The sequence below is a fragment of the Haemaphysalis longicornis genome, unplaced genomic scaffold (assembly GCF_048455015.1).
Source record: "Haemaphysalis longicornis isolate Haplotype H1 unplaced genomic scaffold, Haemaphysalis longicornis Haplotype H1 scaffold_6, whole genome shotgun sequence".
Taxonomy (NCBI): domain Eukaryota; kingdom Metazoa; phylum Arthropoda; class Arachnida; order Ixodida; family Ixodidae; genus Haemaphysalis; species Haemaphysalis longicornis.
The window spans coordinates 38022992-38043749 of NW_027526407.1; the positions used below are offsets into that span (position 1 = coordinate 38022992).

Below are 20758 nucleotides of genomic sequence, written 5' to 3' on the forward strand. Positions count from 1 at the left end.
AACAGTGTTGGTCACAAAACTGTTATCTTTATATTTTCCAATACTATGAGCCCTGGTGAATGCAATAATTGAAGCAGTTTTTTGATGCATCCTTAGAACTAATTTTACAGCTCATTAAACTTCTATGTTTGAAATGGGCACTCAAAATGGTTCCTTGCCACCGGTGCCACCTAAGTTTAATGAGCTATAGAGAGCTCATTTTTGCAGTACTTTATAATGCCCTTATGTTCAAATTATATATTTCAAAATTTTTTTATGTGTACCCTGTGCAAAGTGGCACTGATTTTTGTCGTCATTTTGTTTTTCGTTTTGTTACTTTTTGGTTTTGTTAATTTTTTACAAAATTTGTATTGAATCGGTTGTTTGAAATTATTACTGTTAGAAAGCCCTATTTTTTCTCTATCATTTCGTATCTTACACTTCGGCGTCACTCTTTGTCTGTGGCAAGGAACAAATATTTCCTGGAAAACCCAAAGACAACCGATTTTTCTGCGGTCACGAAAGTGTTAAGGGGGCACATGGGTCTACATGGGTCTTTGATCAAAAACTTCATTTTTACAGTTATGATGATAAAAATTTGAGGGCTTATATAGTTTTTCATTCTGGTTATAGACATAAAATTTGTTTTTGTGGAGAACGACTACATTCAAATTTATTCAGATTTTTATATTTGATTTTTTGACAGCTTTTGTAAAAAAAAAACTGCTGGAGTGATGCAGCTGAACAAGGTACCAGTTAACTGTGCACAAATCAAGGAGTGCAATAAGATTAGCATCATCATTCTATCTGGTCTGTAGCAGAAGATACGACCGTTGAAGTTTGCGGTTGGAAGGCAAAACCGGTTTTCTGGTTCCAACTTTCCAAGCCCAAACTTCAAACGGTCGTAACTTCTGCTACAGACCAGATAAAATGATGATGCTAATCTTATTGCATTCCTTGATTTGTGCACAGTTAACTGGTACCTTGTTCAGCTGCATCACTCCAGCAGTTTTTTTTTTTACAAAAGCTGTCAAAAAATCAAATATAAAAATCTGAATAAATTTGAATGTAGTCGTTCTCCACAAAAACAAATTTTGTGTCTATAACCAGAATGAAAAACTATATATGTCCTCCAATTCTTATCATCGTAACTAAAAATAAACTTTTTGGTTTAAGACCAGTGTTCCCCCGTAATCACCCCCCTCTGTAATGTGTAAAGCTCTAAAGGTAAATAAATAAATAAAAAGTGCTTTTGGAGAAGCATGCTTAATTTTCTTCATTTATCTACGTTGTGTTTTCACAGAGCTTGGTGCTCTCCAATGCTGCCAAGAAAGAGTCGACGACGGGAGAGATTGTCAACCTGATGTCGAACGACGCCCAGAAGTTCATGGAGCTGATGGTCTTTCTGAACATGCTGTGGTCGGCGCCCTACCAGATTGCCCTGGCCCTCTACTTCCTGTGGGAGTTGCTTGGTGTCGCTGTTCTCTCGGGCGTCGGCATCATGGTGCTGATGGTCCCCATCAACGGCTTCCTGGCTGCCTACTCCAAAAAGCTGCAGGTACTGTGCTCTTGGGGGTGGAGTGAATATTACGAATAGGACTGGCAAGTGTGCTTTTGGGGTGGTGGTGGGGGGGGGGGGGGGGACTTGAGGTTGTGGAGTAATATACTCGGTTAAGAATGGCAACGGAAGTTGCCGCTGTGCCTCATCACCACATACGTGTGGTACTCCAAGCACCGCAAGTAGTGCGTTAGCGGGAATATGTTGAACATGGCACGAGCCGTTTTCATGCTTGTTTGGACTTAATATGCTTATAAACTACTGCAGTGATGACAAACTATGCGAGAAAAGGCAGGCAATATCACGCATTCATAGCATCTCCTTTCAAAACGTGCGTGCCCATTGGCCTCAGGGTTCGTTGCTTCGGCGGAGTGATACCGTACATGAGCTATTGCGTTCTTAACTTGTTCTCGAGTATAGGTGGGGTGATGACTGGGGTAGGGGGGTGATTGGTTGGATTTTGCATGGGTTGACCTGGGCAGGTGGTGATGCAGGTTGTGGTGAAAATGGGTAGTTAGTGAGTGACATCGCTGCGGCAAACATCCATTCGGGCAAACGCGGTAACCGTCCGTCCGGACAGACTAAAAAATAGCAGTCTTGAAATGTTTGTGTGAGAGGCCAAACAGAAATGACAAGAAGGTGCTGTACCTTGTTATGTTGCCCGTGTGCTGCACGTGCATTTTTCTGGTTCTGCCCAAAATGGACTGCATCTGGATAGCATCTGGATTCGACAAAAAATGAATGAAGCTCAGACTAACGCGTCAGACTAGAAGGTAGCTAAGCTGCATACAACCTTTACGACCATCACGAAGGTTTAAGTCCGCGATTGCAGCCGATTTGCTTTTTTCTTCCGCAACGACCGTGGTGGTGGTAGTGGGTATTCTTGACTTGACAAATGTGCACCGGGGAGGCACGCACGCATGAGTGCTCGACGGTTTCTTGGTTTTTCTAACTGCTGGTCGGTGGCCGCAATCTTGGTCAATCTCCCTAAGAGGGCATGCACGGCTTGACAAACAACCGCAGGGGACGCTGGGCAGTCGTCGTGAGGCATGCGCACACGAGCGCTATTCTTGGTTTTGTTAACTGCCGGGTAATCGCCGCGAGCCCGGCGCTCACGTGCATGCGCTGGGCAATTGCTATTTTTAACTGCGGACATTAAAAATTACGATTTGCTAAACAGCTTCGCTGTTTAAAAGCAAATAGCAGCTTTCCCATAACCAATCTTCAGTAGCCCAGTCTGAGGGCATGACGAGCGGCCTTGTTGCCCTTCGACAGACGCGCCAGATGAAGCACAAGGACGAGCGCATCAAGCTGATGAACGAGGTGCTGGGCGGCATGAAGGTGCTGAAGCTGTATGCCTGGGAGCCCTCCTTCCAGGAGCAGGTGCAGCACATACGCGAGCGCGAGGTGCGCAACCTCCGCCGCATGGCCTACGTCTCCGCCGTGCTCGGGTTCCTCTGGACCTGTGCTCCCTTCCTGGTGAGTGTGTACGGAAAACGTTCCGTATGTTTACGGCGTACGCGGTTTTGTCGTCGTTGCGATGTTCATGGTTGCATGGTGTTTATGATGTCTTAGTTTTACGGGGTTTACGGTGGTCATGAAGCAGAGGTAATTGAGAGGATCAGAATGGGGTGGATTGCATTTGGCAGGCATTCTCAGATAATGAATGGCAGCCTACCATCGTCCCTGAAGAAGAAAGTGTGTGACAGCTGCATCTTACCGGTACTCACCTACGGGCCGAAAGTTGGAGGCTCGCTAAGAGGGTTCAACTTAAATTAAGGACGACTCAGCGCGCAATGGAACGGAAGATGATAGGTGTAACATTAAGGGACAAGGAGAGAGCGGAGTGGGTCAGGGAACAAACATGTGTTAAGGACATATTAGTAGAAATTAAAAAAAAGAAATTGGTGTGTGGGCAGGGAATGTAATGTGAAGGAAAGATAACTGTTGGTCATTAATGGTAGCAGAGTGGATCCCTAGGGAAGGCAAGCGCGGCAGGGGGCAGCAAAAAGTTAGATGGGCAGATGAGATCAAGAAGTTTGCGGGTATAAACTGGTTGCAGTTAGCACAGAACCTGTATAACTGGAGATATATGGGAGAAGCCTTTGCCCAGCAGTGGGCGTAGATAGGATATTGATGATTATGATACCCGTATCGTGTTACATTGTTTATTGTTGTATGATTTTTTTACAATGTTTATCGTTTTTTGTGTGTTTACGGTTTTATTGAAAACTATGTAGGTTTCTTCAGCACATGTTGCTTACGGTGTTTATAGTTTATGGTTAGAACTGTTTAGGTTTTTTTTTTTGCCGAATGGCACTGCGCTTAAATGTTGAGCTGGACACGTACGAGAAATGGGTGCAAGATTAACTTTTAAACTCGTGCAGTGACGGTCATCGTACTTTCTGCTTTCCTTTTGGTGCTGCTTGACACTTGTGGGGTGCTCCACAGATGCCGTAGACCTAGTGAAGAACGTCTCCTCAACAAATTTGCGCTGCTTCGTGTTCTCGTACTTAATGCCTTGTGCATGTGTTCCCTGTCCCCCCCCCCCCACACAGGTGTCGCTGATGTCGTTCATGACGTACGTGCTGATGAGCAACGAGAACGTGCTGGACCCCCAGCGGGCCTTTGTGTCGCTGACGCTGTTCCACATCCTGCGCTTCCCCCTCTCTATGCTGCCCATGCTCATCTCCATGCTCGTGCAGGTGAGGGTTGACGACCGTGCCTCGTTTTGCTGCGTTGCACTGCTTGGTGTTGCTGCATGGAAAAAAAGAAAAAAGAAAAATTTCAAGATGGAAGCTAAAACATCGTTAGAGATGTACAGGGCTGAGAAATTGAACATCAGAAAGGAAAATTTATACGATAATTCCCAGCGCAGTGCTTTGCTTTTTGAGGCTAGGGCAGGTTGCCTGCGAACTAAGAGTTTTGTGAGGAAGTATTCACAAAATGATGGGGTATGCGTGGTCTGCGGAAAAGAAACAGAAACTATGCGGCACATAGTGTTATAATGTGAGGGTATCCATCCAAATCTACATGAAGGGAATATTGGGCTTTCAGAAGCCCTAGGATTTAAGGGTATCACAGAGGAAGTTAACTTCAAGGCTGTCGAGGGGACGAAAAGAAGATTAGAATGCTGGTGGACGAAAAGCAGAGAGGGGAATATTGCCTAGGACTGTTACCACCTGTAACAGGGAAAAAAGTATTTCGTGCCTAATAAGCTTTAGTGCCTGCCCTAAGCAGCACTAGTATTAAACCAAGAGTGTAAAACATGGTTATATTAGTCCTTTTTGGTAAGATGACATGTCATCACCCCGCTTCGAAGGAGAAACCAGCAGCGATCATCATCATCATCAACAACAAGTATATGCCTGGCATTTGCAGCATCAATACAGTATTTACTCGCATAATGATCGAACTTTTTTTTTTCAAAAAACTCGATGTAAACTTAGGGGTGCGTTCGTTACACGGGGTAAATTTTTTTTTCAAAATATTTTTGAGCGCAGAAAACGCAATCAAGTTGTCGGTAAAATTTTTACAATGGTTCTCACAAACGTAATAAAAATAATAAATGAAAACATAAAACTCCGCACACCGCCGCCAGCCGCTTTGCAAAGTGACACAAAATGCCATGTTTTCATGAATTACCAAACGCGCCAGTATTAGTTCGCTGCGAGGTAACAACACGCTGCCCGTGTTACATTGCGGGACATCAAAACAGACATGGCGGCTGACTCAGCAACCTGAACGCGTTTTTTTCTTTGTTTTGAGTATATTATCCCTATCTAGTGAGAGTTTCTTCTTCATCAGTATTGAATGCATGATTGCCGATATCGCTAATATCAGCAGGTCTGCCGCAATAACGTATTCGTGTCCGCTTCGAAAGGGGAGCAAACAGAGGTACGCACAACCATCAACGGTTAGACTATGCACACATACGAAATATTGCTGTGGCTAGTTCAGGGTCCGGTGATTGCGCGGGAAATAAAAAAAAAAAACGAACTTGGACGACATACTTGAGGGGTGCGATCATTACGCGAGTGCGATTATTATGCAAGTAAATACGGTACTGCTTCACTGCAGAAATGTGCTTCGAGGCCGCGAATCTGAAATTTATTTTTGATTGGGCTGGGCTTGTGGTTCGTGCGGCCTAAATATTTTTAGTACAGGAATTTTTGTTCTTCACAATTTTTTGCATGTTTTTTTTGCTCCGGGAGGGACCATGTGTTACTGCTAATCTCAAGCTGATGAAAAAGTCAGCTGTTATGTGTTAAGATGGCATGGTAAACTAACGGGCTTGATCTTTCAGCTACGTACGTTTACAGGGCGGGGACATACTCGAATGCCATGAGTTGATTTTGGGCAGCGGCCAAACGCTGCTAAGCACAGGTTCTTGGCAGTGAGGTTACCAGTTCACGCTAGCAAATGGGGAATAAAAAAAATGGCAATGCGTTATGACACTTTTAAGTGCGAATGCACTTTATAAGCGACCCCAAACCATCCACCGCCGGCGGCGGCGGCGTCCGCAGTGCTCCTCTATATTTAAAAAAGAAACAGCATCCGGCGCCAGGTTTCGATCCGAGGACTTTGCGGCTGCAGCGCGACGCTCTACCGACCAAGCCACGGACGCGACGCTGATACCAGTGTTAGTGACGCGCCTTATATCTTTAACGCATTCAAACTACGTCGTCAGCGGCGTGCGTTGGCGACTCAGCGGCGTTATAGCGGCTTGATAACTGCGTGGTGTACACGTGATACTACAAACCCGATTGAAGAGATGGAAGAGAAGGCGGCGAGGCGGTGGGCTGCGGGGGCCGAGCGCAAGCGCCGCAAGCGGGCCGACAACCGTGCATTCGCACTTTCACATTCTCCCCCTCGGGGAAATGCGGGAGAATTTTTTGTCTAAAATGTCTGTGCCACCGCTATGGCATGTCATGTAAGCCCAGTTGTAGCGTCTCCGCATGCAAAGTTGTCGAAATAATATCCTCTTCTAATGTTGCCATTGTAGCAGCTCTTTCTTACTTCTGTTCCTAAAACATGGGCATTGAAGCGAAGGTTTAATGGAACAATGCTTTTATTGCCGGCTCGCAAGTTATTTATTTGTTTGCCACTTACTCCCGTCAACGCAGGCGAGCGTGTCGGTAAAGCGCATGAACAAGTACCTGGGCCACGAAGAGCTGGAGGAGTACGTGTCTCACGACAAGGACGACGGTACGTGCCCTGTTATCCTTTGACTTTTCTTAAAGAATCACTGACACGAAAATTTTATGTTACACCTTTATTGCTTTTATCGATGCTTAATAGTCTGGCCAACCTGAAACAGCACTTCAGATACTTCAGCGCACGATAGTTAATTACATTGAACGGCCTGAAAATCGTTTGTTTCAAATTCCCGCGCTTTCATCCCGAACGGCGCATATGACGGACTCCCGGCGTGACCTCACCGCTTTGTGCGGATTTCACCGGCGCCCGCTTGAGAGGGTGTGGCGCCCGCTCGCCGCTCGTGGGGCCGCGCGCGTGAAGTGACGTCACGAGTTTTTGACGAGCGCTGTCGCGTCACTTCTTTTGGCTTCACGGGGTGATGTCACGCTGATGTCCATTTGCCGGGTGCCGCTGCTCCGTCGGTGCGATAAATGAGATCCAATTGAACAATGTTCTTCGCGTTGCAGGCCGCTCATATTTCAGCCAGGGTATTCTGTTGAGTGAAGGAAGCGAACTGTGCAATAATATTAACGCCGAAAATTGGTGTCAGTGCTCCTTTAAAACTCCGGCCTCTCTCTGGGAACGCGGGCTGAAAATTTCGGGGCTGTGTCCACTTCTGGGTGCGTTGGGGTGGTGTTGTGGGTTGAGCCAGTGATAACGGGGCCAGGGACAAAGATGGGGTAAATAACTCAAGTGTTTGAAGAGTACCGGGATATAGGTATGCAAGCAGATTAAAGGACGTCTTTTCAGCAGGCTTATTTCTTGATTCATGATGCTCATTGTGCAGCCCAGAGTGTCACTCATCATACCATTTTTTTCCCTGACTGATGGAAAGATAATAAATGAGCATGTGATGTACTTCTGGAAAAGGTGATGGTCTACAGGATGTAGCTTCAGCAATCAAGCTGGCATTTCTTCGTTGCCTGGTGACACAGCAGGTTTTATTAATGAAAACTGCATTGGTGTGCCTTCATATTGCATAGCAGATCTTCGATTGCCAGGTAGTAAAGAAACCAGAACCTGAATAGCTGGAACTGCGTCCCACAAATCGGTTTACCGTATTTTCGTGCGTATAACCCGCCCCTGGATATAACTCGCACCCCCACTTTCTGTCAACGAGTAAAAAAAAATACAGTCGAACACGGATATATCGAACTCCAAGGGGATCGCGAAATAGTTCGATATATGAAAAATTTGATATAAAAATATGGGCTGTACGACCTCACCTATGGCGAACGATCACTTACCGATGGGCGCATTCAACAATGACAACTAATTCCGCACTCACGACGCAACAGGACGCTTTATTTCCGTGGAAAAAAAAAAATCGCTGATCTTGGCCTGCTTCTTCGTCCTGGAAATGAAATTAAAGACGCTGGTCTCAAACTTCTCGAGGCCGTCCAGGTGCGACAGCCCAGTTCCTTCCATGTCGCCGGAACAACGGCGAATCAAGCTGAACGCAGCGGCCACTTCACCCGCGGAGTACGATCGTGTAGCCGCCTCCTCGTCCGGACGATCTTCACCACCCGAGCTATCGGCCTGGGTTCCTGCGACCGCAGCTACAATATCCTCGTCACCGAGGCTCGAAACAGCCTGGATATTGGTGTCAGCGTTCACGAAGTCGTCGGCAGACACTCCGGCTGGAACAGCAGCCGGGAAAAGGGACGACAACTCGCGAAACGTGTCGCCCATGCACTCGTCGTCGTCGTCGCCGTCTTCGCAAGCTTCGGAAAGTTCGGCCGTCACAAAGCCTGCCTTCCGGAAGCAGTTGGCCACGGTCTCCTTCTTCACGCCGTTCCAAGCGCTTGTCATCATATGTATGGCTCCCAGCAGGTCAACCTTAAGCTCGGTGCCCACGCGGAGGTTCATCAAAAGCCTATCGAGGAGTCGCCTCCTGTACCCGACCTTCGCCATGCCCGCGCATTCCTCCACATCCTCCTCAACCTCAATCGGGGGTGCAGCGACCGCCGAAGAGCACCTACCAGCTCCCGCGGCGTTCGATATACCCGATGCCGAGAAAAATGCGGTTCGATATAAACGTACGAATTCCTATACTTTTACACAGAATTTTCAAGGGGATAATTTATGAGTTCGATATAGACAATAATTCGATATACCCGTGTTCGATATATCCGTGTTCGACTGTATATCCCCTCGTATTGCCCGCATATTTTAGACATAAAAGGATGGACCAGATGTCTACTACTCAAGCAACTTTACACATTTTTTTATGCAAAAGAACTCACCTAGCTGACTACGTAAGTAGATGACTTGCCGTGTACATTTTTTCAGGTTGGTATATTGTTGAGCTATGTGTGTGCAAAATAAGCGCTGTCAACGGGATAGCAGTGGCTTAGTTGCTATTACTGCTGTAGGGGCATCACGGCCCAATGTGCATTGCGGTGAAGCTGCACCAAAGGAAATACATCGCATACAATCAGCACCTCTACTTCACCTCTGAAATTTTCGCATTTTTGGTGCGGGTTATATGGGTGAAAATGCGGTAAGTGCATACTACGTCGAGCCGGACTGGGACGAAGCGGGTGCGGCCTTCTTCTGCGACCGCAGTGTCGTCCCCGATCCGGGTGCGCAACGGCTCCTTTGCCTGGACCAAGGACGAGGAGCCCGTGCTGCGCGACCTGGACCTGCAGGTGCCCAAGGGCTCCCTGGTGGCCATTGTGGGCCAGGTGGGCGCGGGAAAGTCGTCCCTGCTCTCGGCCCTCCTCGGCGACATGGAGCGCATCGACGGGGCCGTCAACGTGCAGGTGCGTCTTTATGTTAAAGACGATAGTCTCTCTCGGGCTACTTGTGAACGCAGAAATTTTGGTCTGTCTGTCTGTCTGCGACTCGATTCAGCCACCCGGCCAAAGTAAAACAATGCCTACGCAATAGTCTTATATAGTCACAGCTAAATCTACCCATCTAAGTCCGGTGTAATGCTCATACTTGTCAACATTTTTGAAGAAGAATTATGCAAATATAAGACAACAGATTGTTACAGAAGTAATATTTGCAGTGTTCCTTTATAAAAAATCATACATGCTTGATTTTTGTGAAATTAAATACTTCATCAACTGCAGAAAAAAATTCACTCCACTGTCTCCTGCTGTCGCCCGCGCCACTATAGCTCCTGGTGGAATTTTAAGAAACCAAATGGCAATAGTAACGGAAGGTTCCACTAGATAGGTTCTACGTTCTGCTTGCAACGCACGTGGAGTACGGAAATGCGGTTCTATAAACGTTGAAGTAGGGCGCCTCAATCCACATGCGTCTTCGCCATACTGCAGCGTTGGCATCGAGACACCCGGCCTGAAGCAGTGGAACGCGGTAAATTTAAAATGATTTAAGCAAACCTTTGGCGTCTTTACCTTGGGAGGAGACAAGAGGAACAACATGAGAGGGGAGTGAGAAAGCGAAGGGAGATATTTACTTGGCAAAAGTCGATAAAGACTATCTTCTTTTGTTCACATTTGCAACGAAAGGAGCAGATATGCATCCAATTTTTATAGATGATAGTCTTTCTTGGGCTACTTGAATGCAGAAATTTTGGTCTGTCTGTCTGTATGCTACTCAATTCAGCCACCCAGCCAAACTGAAACAGAAGCTGCGCAGTAGTTTTATATACCCACAGCCAAACCTAAACCTCCAAATCCAATGGCATTGTTGATACTTGTCAACATTGTTGAAGAAGAGCAAGACATTACGCAAATTTGAGGCAGAAAATCAATACATAAGTTATATTTCAAGTGGTCCTTTATTAAAAAATTCATAGATGAGTGGTTTTTGCAATAGCAAATGAAATACTACATCAACTGCAGGAATCCATCGCCTGATGTTGCCCGCGCCACTATAGCTCCTGGGGGCATTAAAAAAAATCAAACGGCAACAGTAACGAAAGGTTCCACTAAATAGCTTCCATGTCCGCTTGGAACGCACGTGGAGTAGGGCAACATGGTTCTTTAAATGTTCGAGTAGGGTGCCTTGATTCACGCACATCTCCACCGTACGGCAGCGCTGGCATCAAGACACCCGACTTGGTGCAGTGGAACGCGGTAAATTTAAAGTGACTTGAGCAAACCTCTAGCATGTTATCACGGGAGGAACGAGACGGGAAAGGAACAGCATGTGAGGTGAGCGGGAAACAGAAGGGAGGCATTTACTTGGAAGGGGCGCCAGTCGACTATCGTCTTTCTTTCGTTGACATTTGCAATGGAAGGAGCAGATATGCGACCATTTTCTCTTTCTTCTTCTTTTCTTAAGGGTATGCTTGTGTCGCTGGTCTTTATATTAGGCCTAGCGTTGGCGTAGCCATAAGAGAGTTACAGTCCTACCTTTCCTGATCTGGAACCTAATGAAAGCCTGGGTGTTAACGTGGCTCACTTCCTTGGAGGCTTTCTTGTATCGCTCGATTGCTCCAGCTGTTACCTTCTGTTAGGTGTAATAATGAGTGTCTAGGTTTTAATGTGCAGGTCGGTCTTATCTTCCTCGCAGGCTGTCTTTGGTCCTGGTGTTAAGCCTAATGCTGAAGTAGCCCTGAAAGAGTTACGGTTCGTTCGACAATGTGGAACGTAATGAGAAGTTGGGTGTCATTGTGCAGGTGCATCTCTTTCGCGCAGCCTTTCTTGCATAACTTGATTGGCCCATGAGATACGCCTCAGTTGGTAGCCCAGAAAGAATTACAGTCCCTTCTGCTATAACGTGGAACGTAATAAGCTGAGTGTCAGTGTGCTGGCTTGTCTGTTCCTCGCACGCCCTCCTCGCGCCACCTGCTTAGTCCTTAAGTTAGGCCTAGTGCTGACGTAGTTACAGTCCTTCCCATCACAACTTCTGGGGTACTCTAATGGTGGAAGCATTAAAGACGTACTTGGCGGTTGCTTGTCTCGGTCTTCAAGAGCGACGGGGTAAGGCACTATGTCTCTACCTTCCTTCCTTCTTCCTAAAAGATGGTAGCTATTTACCTTGTTCCTTACATGAGTGAGGAAGACGGTATCTCCAGTTCGGAAAGAAGGGGGGGGGGGCAGGATTATTATTATGGCAATGAGGATGCATCGGGACGTACCAACAGGTTTGCTTTTAGCCCACCATGCATTGCATTCTGGGAGGATATCATGATGTCGCAGTTTTTGGGGTTGGCAAGAGCCATTAGCTCTTAGCTTCATTACTGAACACAGCGTTCTAATCGATTTAGTGTTCTGTAGCAGACATAAAGGTTTTCTAAAGCCGCAATTGCTCGTAAATATGAGCCAGAAAGCATTTCGTAGTTTAGTAAGATCTCGGACGTGGTCGCTTTGTTAGTGACAAGGGAATTCAAGGTTTCAGTAAGCAGTTCTTTCACTTGGCTATTCCTTATTTGGCAATGCCACTGTTTTGCTTGCACATGCTTGAAATTAATTCCTTTAGACATTCAGTGTGACCAGAGAGTCGCCGAGATGCTCTTGTTTTCTTACGTCCGTCGTGTGTGCCTTGCAGGGTTCGGTGGCGTACGTGGCGCAGCAGGCGTGGATCCAGAACGCCACGGTGCAGGAGAACATCCTGTTCCAGAAGCCCATGGAGCGCGACCGCTACAACCGTGCCTTGGAGCAGTGCGCCCTGGAGGCTGACCTCACCATACTGCCCGGAGGAGACCTCACCGAGATTGGAGAGAAGGTAAGGGAAAAAGGAGGCGGAAAAAAAAAATTGCTGCAGCTTAACTCAGCTAACCTTGGATATGCGAAGCAAAAGCTTAGCTTAGTCTGGTTGAGTCTTGGTTTCGCTCAGTTAACCTTTGATGTATCTGTGTTGCCGACCACGGCTCGAACCCGTTCGGTCCTGTGCGATGCTCAGAGGAGGAGGCCCGGCGTCGCTTTCATTCGCGGCGAACGCGGCGTTCCTCTTCACCAGGTGCAAGACAAGTCACGTAGCCTGAGATGACCCAGCGGCGCATGCGTGAGAGGTGGCGGGGTTGGTCAACTGTCGATCAGCTGTGCGCCCGCAACCATGGCGGCCGCCACCGCTAGCTGAGAAGGACTGAAAACAGGGCTTTGCGTGCAGTGCCGACAGCGGGCTCAGGAATCACGGGATGCGCTTCGAGGGGTTAGGGGTGGGCCACAGGTGTGTCTGTGGTCAAAAGGTGAAGTTGCGCATCCGTGGCGAAATTGCCGGACGAAAGTAGTAGAGCTTTGCTTTAAAAGCAAAATTGGTCTATTTGACTAATATATATATATATATATATATATACAGCGTAGACCATTTATAACGTAACCGCTTATAGTGCGGGACCGGATATAACGCGGTTTTTTGTGACCACCGGTAGTCCTCCCATAGAACTCAATGTATAAGCATACCGCTTACAATGCGGCCGCGAAAGGGAGAAGACCGCTTATAGTGCGGTTTTCCGCGGGGCCTGCTCATCGCCGGAGCAGCTAGCGAGCCTTTCGAAGGCCGCGAAAGCGCGGGCGCGGCGAAAGGGGCTGCAGAGAGAGAGAAAAAAAAAGCAAAAACCGGTCGGACAACACGTGCGTCGCGAGGCTGGGGAGGCGAGGAGTCGACCAAAAACGGCGGCAGACATGGAGAGAAGGATAGGAGAGGGTACTGACGCTTTCGCCGGCCTCCTTTCCGTGTCCCCCGACACAAAACGCGGAGATGGTACGAACGGAGGAGAAATGCCGAGAAAATGCGGAGAAGAGAGGGGAGGGTAGTGGAGGGCGAACAACCTCCGTAGCGAGAAGCGAGCGCCGAGGCTGCCAAGGCTCTCGAGGTGTGGGGTACGCAGTAGCTCTCGTGCAGCGCTGTGCGGACGGTTGAGAACGCGAAAAGCCTGTTCGACCGCTTCGCTCCAGCCGCACAGTAGTGTCTAGCCCGCATTTCTGCTGCTATGGCGTCTGCCCTTCCTTCAGTCAAGAAGAGACAAGCGCTGTCTCTTGAAACGAAGGAGCAGATTGTCCGGGACATCGAATGCGGCATGACAAAGGCGTCAGCGGCAAGAAAGTATGGCGTCGCCGACACAACTGTGTCTGCCATATGGAAAAACCGCGACAAGGTGCGGCAGCAGCTACAGCAAGGCTCATCCACGCAGGACAGGAAAAGAATCCGCGCATCTAAGTACGAAGATGTTGACGAGGCCTTGTTCCGGTGGTTCAGTGAAGTCCGGGCGCAAAACGTCCCAGTGAGTGGCCCGATGCTGCAGGCGAAAGCGAGGTGCTTCGGCTGCCTTTTGGGGCACGACGATTTCAACCCGCTGAATGGGTGGATTCAGCGCTTCAAAGACCGCCACGGCATCACATGCAAGGTGGTCAGCGGCGAGGCTGGTGAGGTCGACGATGCCTCCATTCAGGCTTGGTTGAACCTGAACGTCGAGGCAATACTATCCGTTCATGCCGACCGGGACGTGTACAATGCCGACGAAGCCGGCTTCTTCTACAACCTGCTTCCCAACCGCACGCTCGCATTGAAAGGCGAGCGCTGCACTGGCCGCAAAGCGTCGAAGGAGCGCGTCACAGTTTTATTCTGTGCGAATATGGACGGGTCGGACAAGCGGCGCTTACTGCTAATCGGCAAGTCGGCTCGGCCTCGTTGTTTCAAGAAACGAGAATGCCTGCCCGTGACTTACAATGCCAATTCACGGGCATGGATGACTCGGGAATTGTTTTCCTGCTGGCTGCGGAAGTTCGACGAAGATATGGTCGCCGAAAAGCGCAGCGTGGTCCTCATCCTGGACAATTGCACCGCTCACAACAACCAAGGGAAATTGACTGCCATCAACTTAAAGTACCTGCCCCCGAACACCACCGCGAAGAGCCAGCCCCTCGACCAAGGCGTCATTGCCACCGTAAAGGCGCACTACAGGAAGCGCATCTGCGAGAGGGTGGTGCTTAGCCTGCAACGCAAAGAACCCTTGAAAGTGAACTTGCGGGGCGCAATAGACATGATCACCGCTTCATGGTGGCAGACGAAAGCCTCCACCATCAGTAAGTGCTTCCGCAAGGCTGGGTTTGTGCGTTGTGATGACGCCCCGGTCGCCCTCGACGAGCCCAGCGACGACGCGGTCGACACCACGGACGTGTGGTCTGACCTCGTCAGCAACGAGTTCGTGTCAGCGACTGACACATTCGAGGGATACCTCAACGAAGACTGCGACGACGAGTCCCCCGTCTGTGAGCCGGCGGCCACCGACGAGGCTATCGTGGCGGCGGTTCGTGGCGCCGACGGGGAAGGTGCGAGTGCTTCCGAGGAGGATTCCGAGGATGACGAAATCCCGCCTGTCACCACCAACGAGGCGCTCGAGTGCTTAGCAAAATTGAAGGCGTACTGCGGGCAGAACGGCCTGTCTGAGCAAGCGCTGAAGTGCCTTAGCGTCGTTGAGGACGAGGCGGTGCAGAGCGCCGTTAAGAGGCAACGCCAAGCCAAGATTACCGCGTTCTTCCGCTAGCATGCGCGGACGAACGGACGCGAAATAAACATCTTGGCCTTGCTTAAAATGTTGTGTTCATTCGTGTGATGTTAACTAAAGGATACCCAAAAGGTAAGTTGTGAATGTGCTTTGGTTTGTGCATGTTTTGGTTATAGTGCGGTACCGCTTATAGTGCGGATTTTCGCGGCTCCCGAGACATACGTTATAAACGGTCTACACTGTATAAGAAAAGAAAACTTTGAACAAGATAAAAGCACGATTGTTGCCAACGTTTCAGCAAAGAGACTTGCTTTCGTCATTTTCTTTTCTTGTGTTCTCTACCATCTTCAAAACTTCAACTGCTCTATATATATATATATATATATATATATATATATATATATATATAATATGGCACGCACTGTGTTGGTGATGGGGCCAGCAAAGTCAATTGTGCGGTCTGGTCCGTACTCAGGGTGCGCACAGGTCCTTGAAAACCTTGAATACCCTTGAATTCCAGAAGTCTGTTTTCAAGGCCCTTGAAAACCTTGAATTTTTTACAAGTCCTTGAAAAGTCTTGAATTTCTTGAATTCTAGATTTAATTTAGTAATTGTCATCAAGAAAACGGACTTTGTTGCTGAACTTTTGTTCTTGTTTAATCATTCTGAACCGCAGTCAAGAAAACACCGGTTTTTATACCTCTGTAGCCGATTCTGTTAGGCAGCTGGCAACACTGAAGACAACGAGCCGTTTCCATCCCCATCGCTATCGCATCGCTACCTCGCCATCACTCGCTGAGTCATACGGCCGCGTCCGTGCGCTAGTATTCGTCTAATCGTGATTTCAGCGCTTTTTGAACGTGGCTTCTTCGGTTCAGTGAAAGTGATGTGTTGATATGTGAGACAATGCCCGGGAAAAGCAAGTTTCAGACTACGTGGCTCCACCATGACGACTGCAAGCAGTGGATTGCACCGGACACAACAAGTCCGCATCGGGCTAAGTGCAAGCTTTGCTGCAAAACCTTTGATGTGACTGCCATGGGTGAATCGGCTTTGAAAAGCCACATGAAAAGTGCCAAGCATATTGCTGCAGTGAATATAACGCAAGGTCGCGTGTTGGACAGCCATCTCACTGCTGTCGCGAGAGAGACAGGGCAGTCCGCTACCACGGCTCCGTTGCCGTCACCAAGCCTAAACGACGCTTGCCAAACGCACGAGCTTGTTACTGACGCTGAAATTATTTGGACTCTGAAAGTCGTCACATCCCACATGTCGTACCGGATGTCATCGCAAGCAGGGGAGTTATTTCAGCGCATGTTCCCGGACAGTGAAGTGGCAAAGGCGTTTTCGTGTGGTGAAAAGAAATGCGCCTATGTGACATGTCATGGTCTGAGGCCTTTCTTTCTCTCAGCTTTGCAGCGAGAGATAGAACAGTGTGAAGTTTTTGTGGTACTTTTCGATGAGTCGGCAAATGACTGTCTCCAAAGCAAGCAAATGGATGTGCACGTGAGGTGTTGGGACTCCGCTCAGAAAGTGACGACGAGGTATTATACCTCCGTTTTTCTGGGGCATTCTACAGCTGATGACATCCAGGAGAAGTTGCTGAGTGCCCTTGAGCCATTGCCCCTTGCAAAAGTTCTTCAGATATCTATGGATGGTCCAAATGTTAATCTGAAGTTCTTTAGGCACATCCAAGTGCACTTGCAACAAAATTACCAGGTTCAATGTGTGGACTTAGGCACTTGCGGGCTTCACACAGTGCACAACGCTTACAGGGCAGGAGTTTCAGCAACTAAATGGGGACTTGATTGCCTGTTGTCTAGTCTGAATGCACTTTTTGAAGATGCCCCAGCACGGAGAGAGGACTTTTCTGCAGTCACCGGCCAGCACACTTTTCCTCTCAAGTTTGTCGCCCACCGGTGGTTAGAGAATGTCCCTGTAATTGAGCGAGCGTTGTTGGTGTGGTCTGACATCAACAAGTACATTGAGGCTGCTAGAAAAAAAGCTGTCAACCTGCCTAAATGTGCCTCGTTTAACAACTTGTTGGAGTTCAGCTGTGATGCTTTGCTCCCAGCAAAGTTGAATTTTGCATTGTGTGTGGCAAATGCACTGAAGCCTTTTTTGGTAGAGTACCAGACAGACAAAGCAATGGCCTTTTTCCTCGCAAGGGATTTAGAGACTGTTCTAAGGAAGCTGTTCACAAAGTTTCTGAAATGTTCAGTCCTGTCTGCCAAAGGAATCGTGGGCCTGCTGAAGGTCGACCTTGAGAATGCTGAGAACCATATTCCACTAGAAAAGGTGGATATAGGCTACAAGGCAGAGCAAATCATCAAGAATTCTCATGCAAGCGCAAAGGATGTGTTTCAGTTCCGGATGGAATGTAAACAGTTCTTGATCTATGCCACAAAGAAGGTTCTAGAGAGAAGCCCCCTGAAGTTTGCATTTGTTAGGGGCCTTTCTTCACTGGACCCAAGACAGATGTGTACAAAGCCAGACGAATGCCTTCCTCTTTTCAGAAAAGTGTTGGATACCCTCATCACTGTGGGTAGAATGGCTGACCACGTTCGAGACACAGTGTTGGCTGAGTACACGGAGCTCCTGCATGAGCAAAAACATAAACTTAGACAATTTGACAAGGGCACTGATAGGCTGGATGAATTCTATCCTGACCTCTTGAAGTTCAATTCAACCTACTCGGAGTTGTGGAGCATTGTGAAACTTCTGCTTGTCCTCAGTCACGGCCAAGCAACAGTTGAACGTGGATTCAGTGTGAACCGGCAGGTGTGCGTAGAGAACTTGAAGGAGCTTTCATACGTGTCGCAACGGGTTGTGTGTGATGCGGTTGAGAAGGCAGGTGGTGTCCTACAAATTCCAATCACTAAGGAACTGAGGATTGCTGTGTCGGCAGCTAGGCAGAGGTACGGAGCATACCTGGAAGCCCAGAAAAAGCAGGACCTTGATGCTTCAAAGCAGAGGAAAAAGCACTGCATAGAGGAAGAGCTTGACGCAATGAAAAGAAAGAAACAAAAGCTGGAAGCCACAATTGATGACCTCGTGGCAGATGCCTGCAGATGCCTATGCGGAAAAAGCAGAGGCAGAAAATGATGTGACACACATTGTCAAGTCAAATAGCCTCAGGAAGACGGCAAAGGACAAGACAGCTGAGCTTCACTCGATCAAGGTCCAAATTCAGCAAAAGCGACTGGAGCTCCCCTGAAGAGGGTGGCTAGGAGGAGCTGCTTAATTTTTTTTTGCTTTGTGCAGTTAATGCTATTTGGGGCAATAGAACAATTTTCTATTGTGTGTGACATGAACAAATCTGCATTGTGATATATGATAAACCTATTCTTATTTTTTCTGTTCAGTGCAAGCAAATTTGCATTGTGAGATTTTTTTCTTTGTGCAATAAATATGTCGGGCCTTTTGAAAGCCTTGTCTGCAGATCTTTGATGTAAAAAAATCAAAATAACCTCGCGCAGAGGGCCTTGAAAAATCCTCCCACAGGGGCTTGAAAGTCCTTGAAAACCCTTGAATTTTTCTCTTCGAAACCTGTACGAACCCTGCGTACTACACTCAGTGACAAGTGCTGGCGCTCAGTTTGTCAGAGGGCATGTTAAAAATTTCGAGAATATTCAGTGCAATGAAGATACGGAACTCGGGCTGCATAATTTTCTCCCTTGGCAACTCCCAGCATGTGGATGCCGTGTTTCACATCGAGAGACTGCTCTGAGATAGCCAGGATCGTTTTTTTTTTTTTTTTCCCATTTGGAGATCCATCTGGTTAGAAAGTGTCCAGGGAATTAGCAAAGCTTGGCGTTGCCATCAAAAACCGACTTTGAATTACCATTCTGGTAAAAAGTTGCAGAGCTATTCAGTTTTCCGGAGGGGGGCATGTCTCTAGCTTTTCATGTTGACTGTTGCCTTTACTTATGGCGGATTGCAAGGGGCCTCCTTTGTTGGAGAAGAAACTTATGTGTACACCACTTGTAACTGGCCATAGGGTTCATGGAAGACTTCCTTGAAAGCAGCAAATAAAGTGCGCAACCGCTAGGCCGTGCAATCAATGCCTTACGTACCTTTTCTGACATACATTTGTGACTCTCTTGCCTTTGCCCATTCCGGATCTTCACCACTACCGTATTTTCACGTGTATAACCCGCACCCAAATGCGAACATTTCTGTGGCAAAGTAGGGGTGCGGATAATACGCGAGGTTTTTTCTTTGGTGCAGAGTCCCGTCAATGCGCGTTGTTCCGTGAAGCTCCTACGCAGTAACACTGACTAAGCCTTCCATGGCAACAATTGCGCAAAACATACAAGGACAAGGAAGAAAAAACAAGGACGAGCGCACTCTAACAAGTGAATTTTAGTAGTGAATTGGGACTTTCACCTTGCAGTTAGTGTGTTCTACTTGCCAACTATACGCTTTTCCTGCCTGCATAGTAAGTGATGTGTTGCTTGAGCAGTAGTTTTGGTGCAGCCTTTCCTGTATCAAATGTGCGGGCAATACGCGAAGACTTTTTTTCTTTTCCGGTGGGCCAAAAGCGGGGGTGCAAATTATATGCAGTGGCGGGTTATACGCGCGAAAATACGGTACATTGTTGCAATGTGCAACCCTTTTTTCCGTCTCTCGTGCAGGGCATCAATCTGAGCGGTGGCCAAAAGCAGCGCGTCAGCCTGGCTCGTGCCGTGTACAGCGATGCCGACATTTACCTGCTGGATGACCCGCTCAGCGCCGTCGACTCGCACGTGGGCAAGCACATCTTTGACCATGTCATCGGGCCCAAGGGCGTGCTCAAGGACAAGGTGAAGTCAAAGGGCATGACACAGTTAGTGGGAAGTGTATCATAGTGCGTATGTCAAGTGCAGATTGTGGCTATGAGGGGCTGATGGGGGTTGAGGCTTAGTTAGTGGTGGTCCGTTTGTACAGCTTGCGTGTGATGTGAACTTCTTGCACCCATTGCAAAGGGACAGCGGGTCGTGCTGTCTCCCAAATCCTCTGCCAAGCCCATTGGTGCAAAGCCTGGGCCCTGACCCGCGGATTAAGACACTTTGAGTCTTTGCGGCACGCCGCCCTGCATTCTTCCTGCGTTAACTTCAGATGCGGCTGCTGGTGCTATTGCAAAAGGGACCATGCGTGTGTTCTCTCCCAAATCCTTCATACCGAGCCCATTGGTATGATTCCCAAGGCCTTGCGTGTGGAATAAAAAGCGTGGGCGACAGTTTGGGACCTTGGGGTATGCCAATCTTCCTCCCCCGCAGACAAGGCTGCTGGTGTCACGCCATCTTGTATACATTGCAAAGGGACCTAGTAAGGTAGCCTTTGTGTCGTCTTCAACCTAAATCCTCTATACTGAGCCAGTTGGTACTAAGCCCGTGGCCTCATCCATGGATTAAAAATTGTGGGTGACAGTTCCGAACACTGAAGAACGCTGTTCTTATCCTCGCAGACACTGTTGCTGGTGATATTGCAAAGGCACTGCGTGTCATTCTCCCCCAAATCCTCCATACTGGTCCAGTTAGCGCAAAGACCGTTGCCTCACCCGACGTGGATTAGAAAGTGTGGGTCAAAGTTTGGGACTTTGGGGCACTCAGTTGTTCCCCAAGACTGCAGACATGGCTGCTGGTGATGCATGGCATCTTGTACCCATTGCA

The 20758-nt window shown here is 48.1% G+C and overlaps 1 protein-coding gene and 1 pseudogene across 1 annotated transcript in view; both read left to right on the plus strand.

Moving 5' to 3' along the window:
• Mrp (Multidrug-Resistance like Protein 1) overlaps positions 1-20758 on the plus strand; it is a 76725-nt gene that overhangs the window by 30630 nt on the left and 25337 nt on the right. The window contains exons 9-15 of the mRNA XM_077674022.1: positions 1283-1537; positions 2813-3016; positions 4096-4242; positions 6664-6745; positions 9305-9501; positions 12206-12382; positions 19742-19909. Of these exons, the coding sequence (XP_077530148.1) occupies positions 1283-1537; positions 2813-3016; positions 4096-4242; positions 6664-6745; positions 9305-9501; positions 12206-12382; positions 19742-19909 (1230 nt within the window). The remainder of the gene's footprint in view (positions 1-1282; positions 1538-2812; positions 3017-4095; positions 4243-6663; positions 6746-9304; positions 9502-12205; positions 12383-19741; positions 19910-20758) is intronic.
• LOC144142480 (uncharacterized) lies at positions 15581-18661 on the plus strand (annotated as a pseudogene).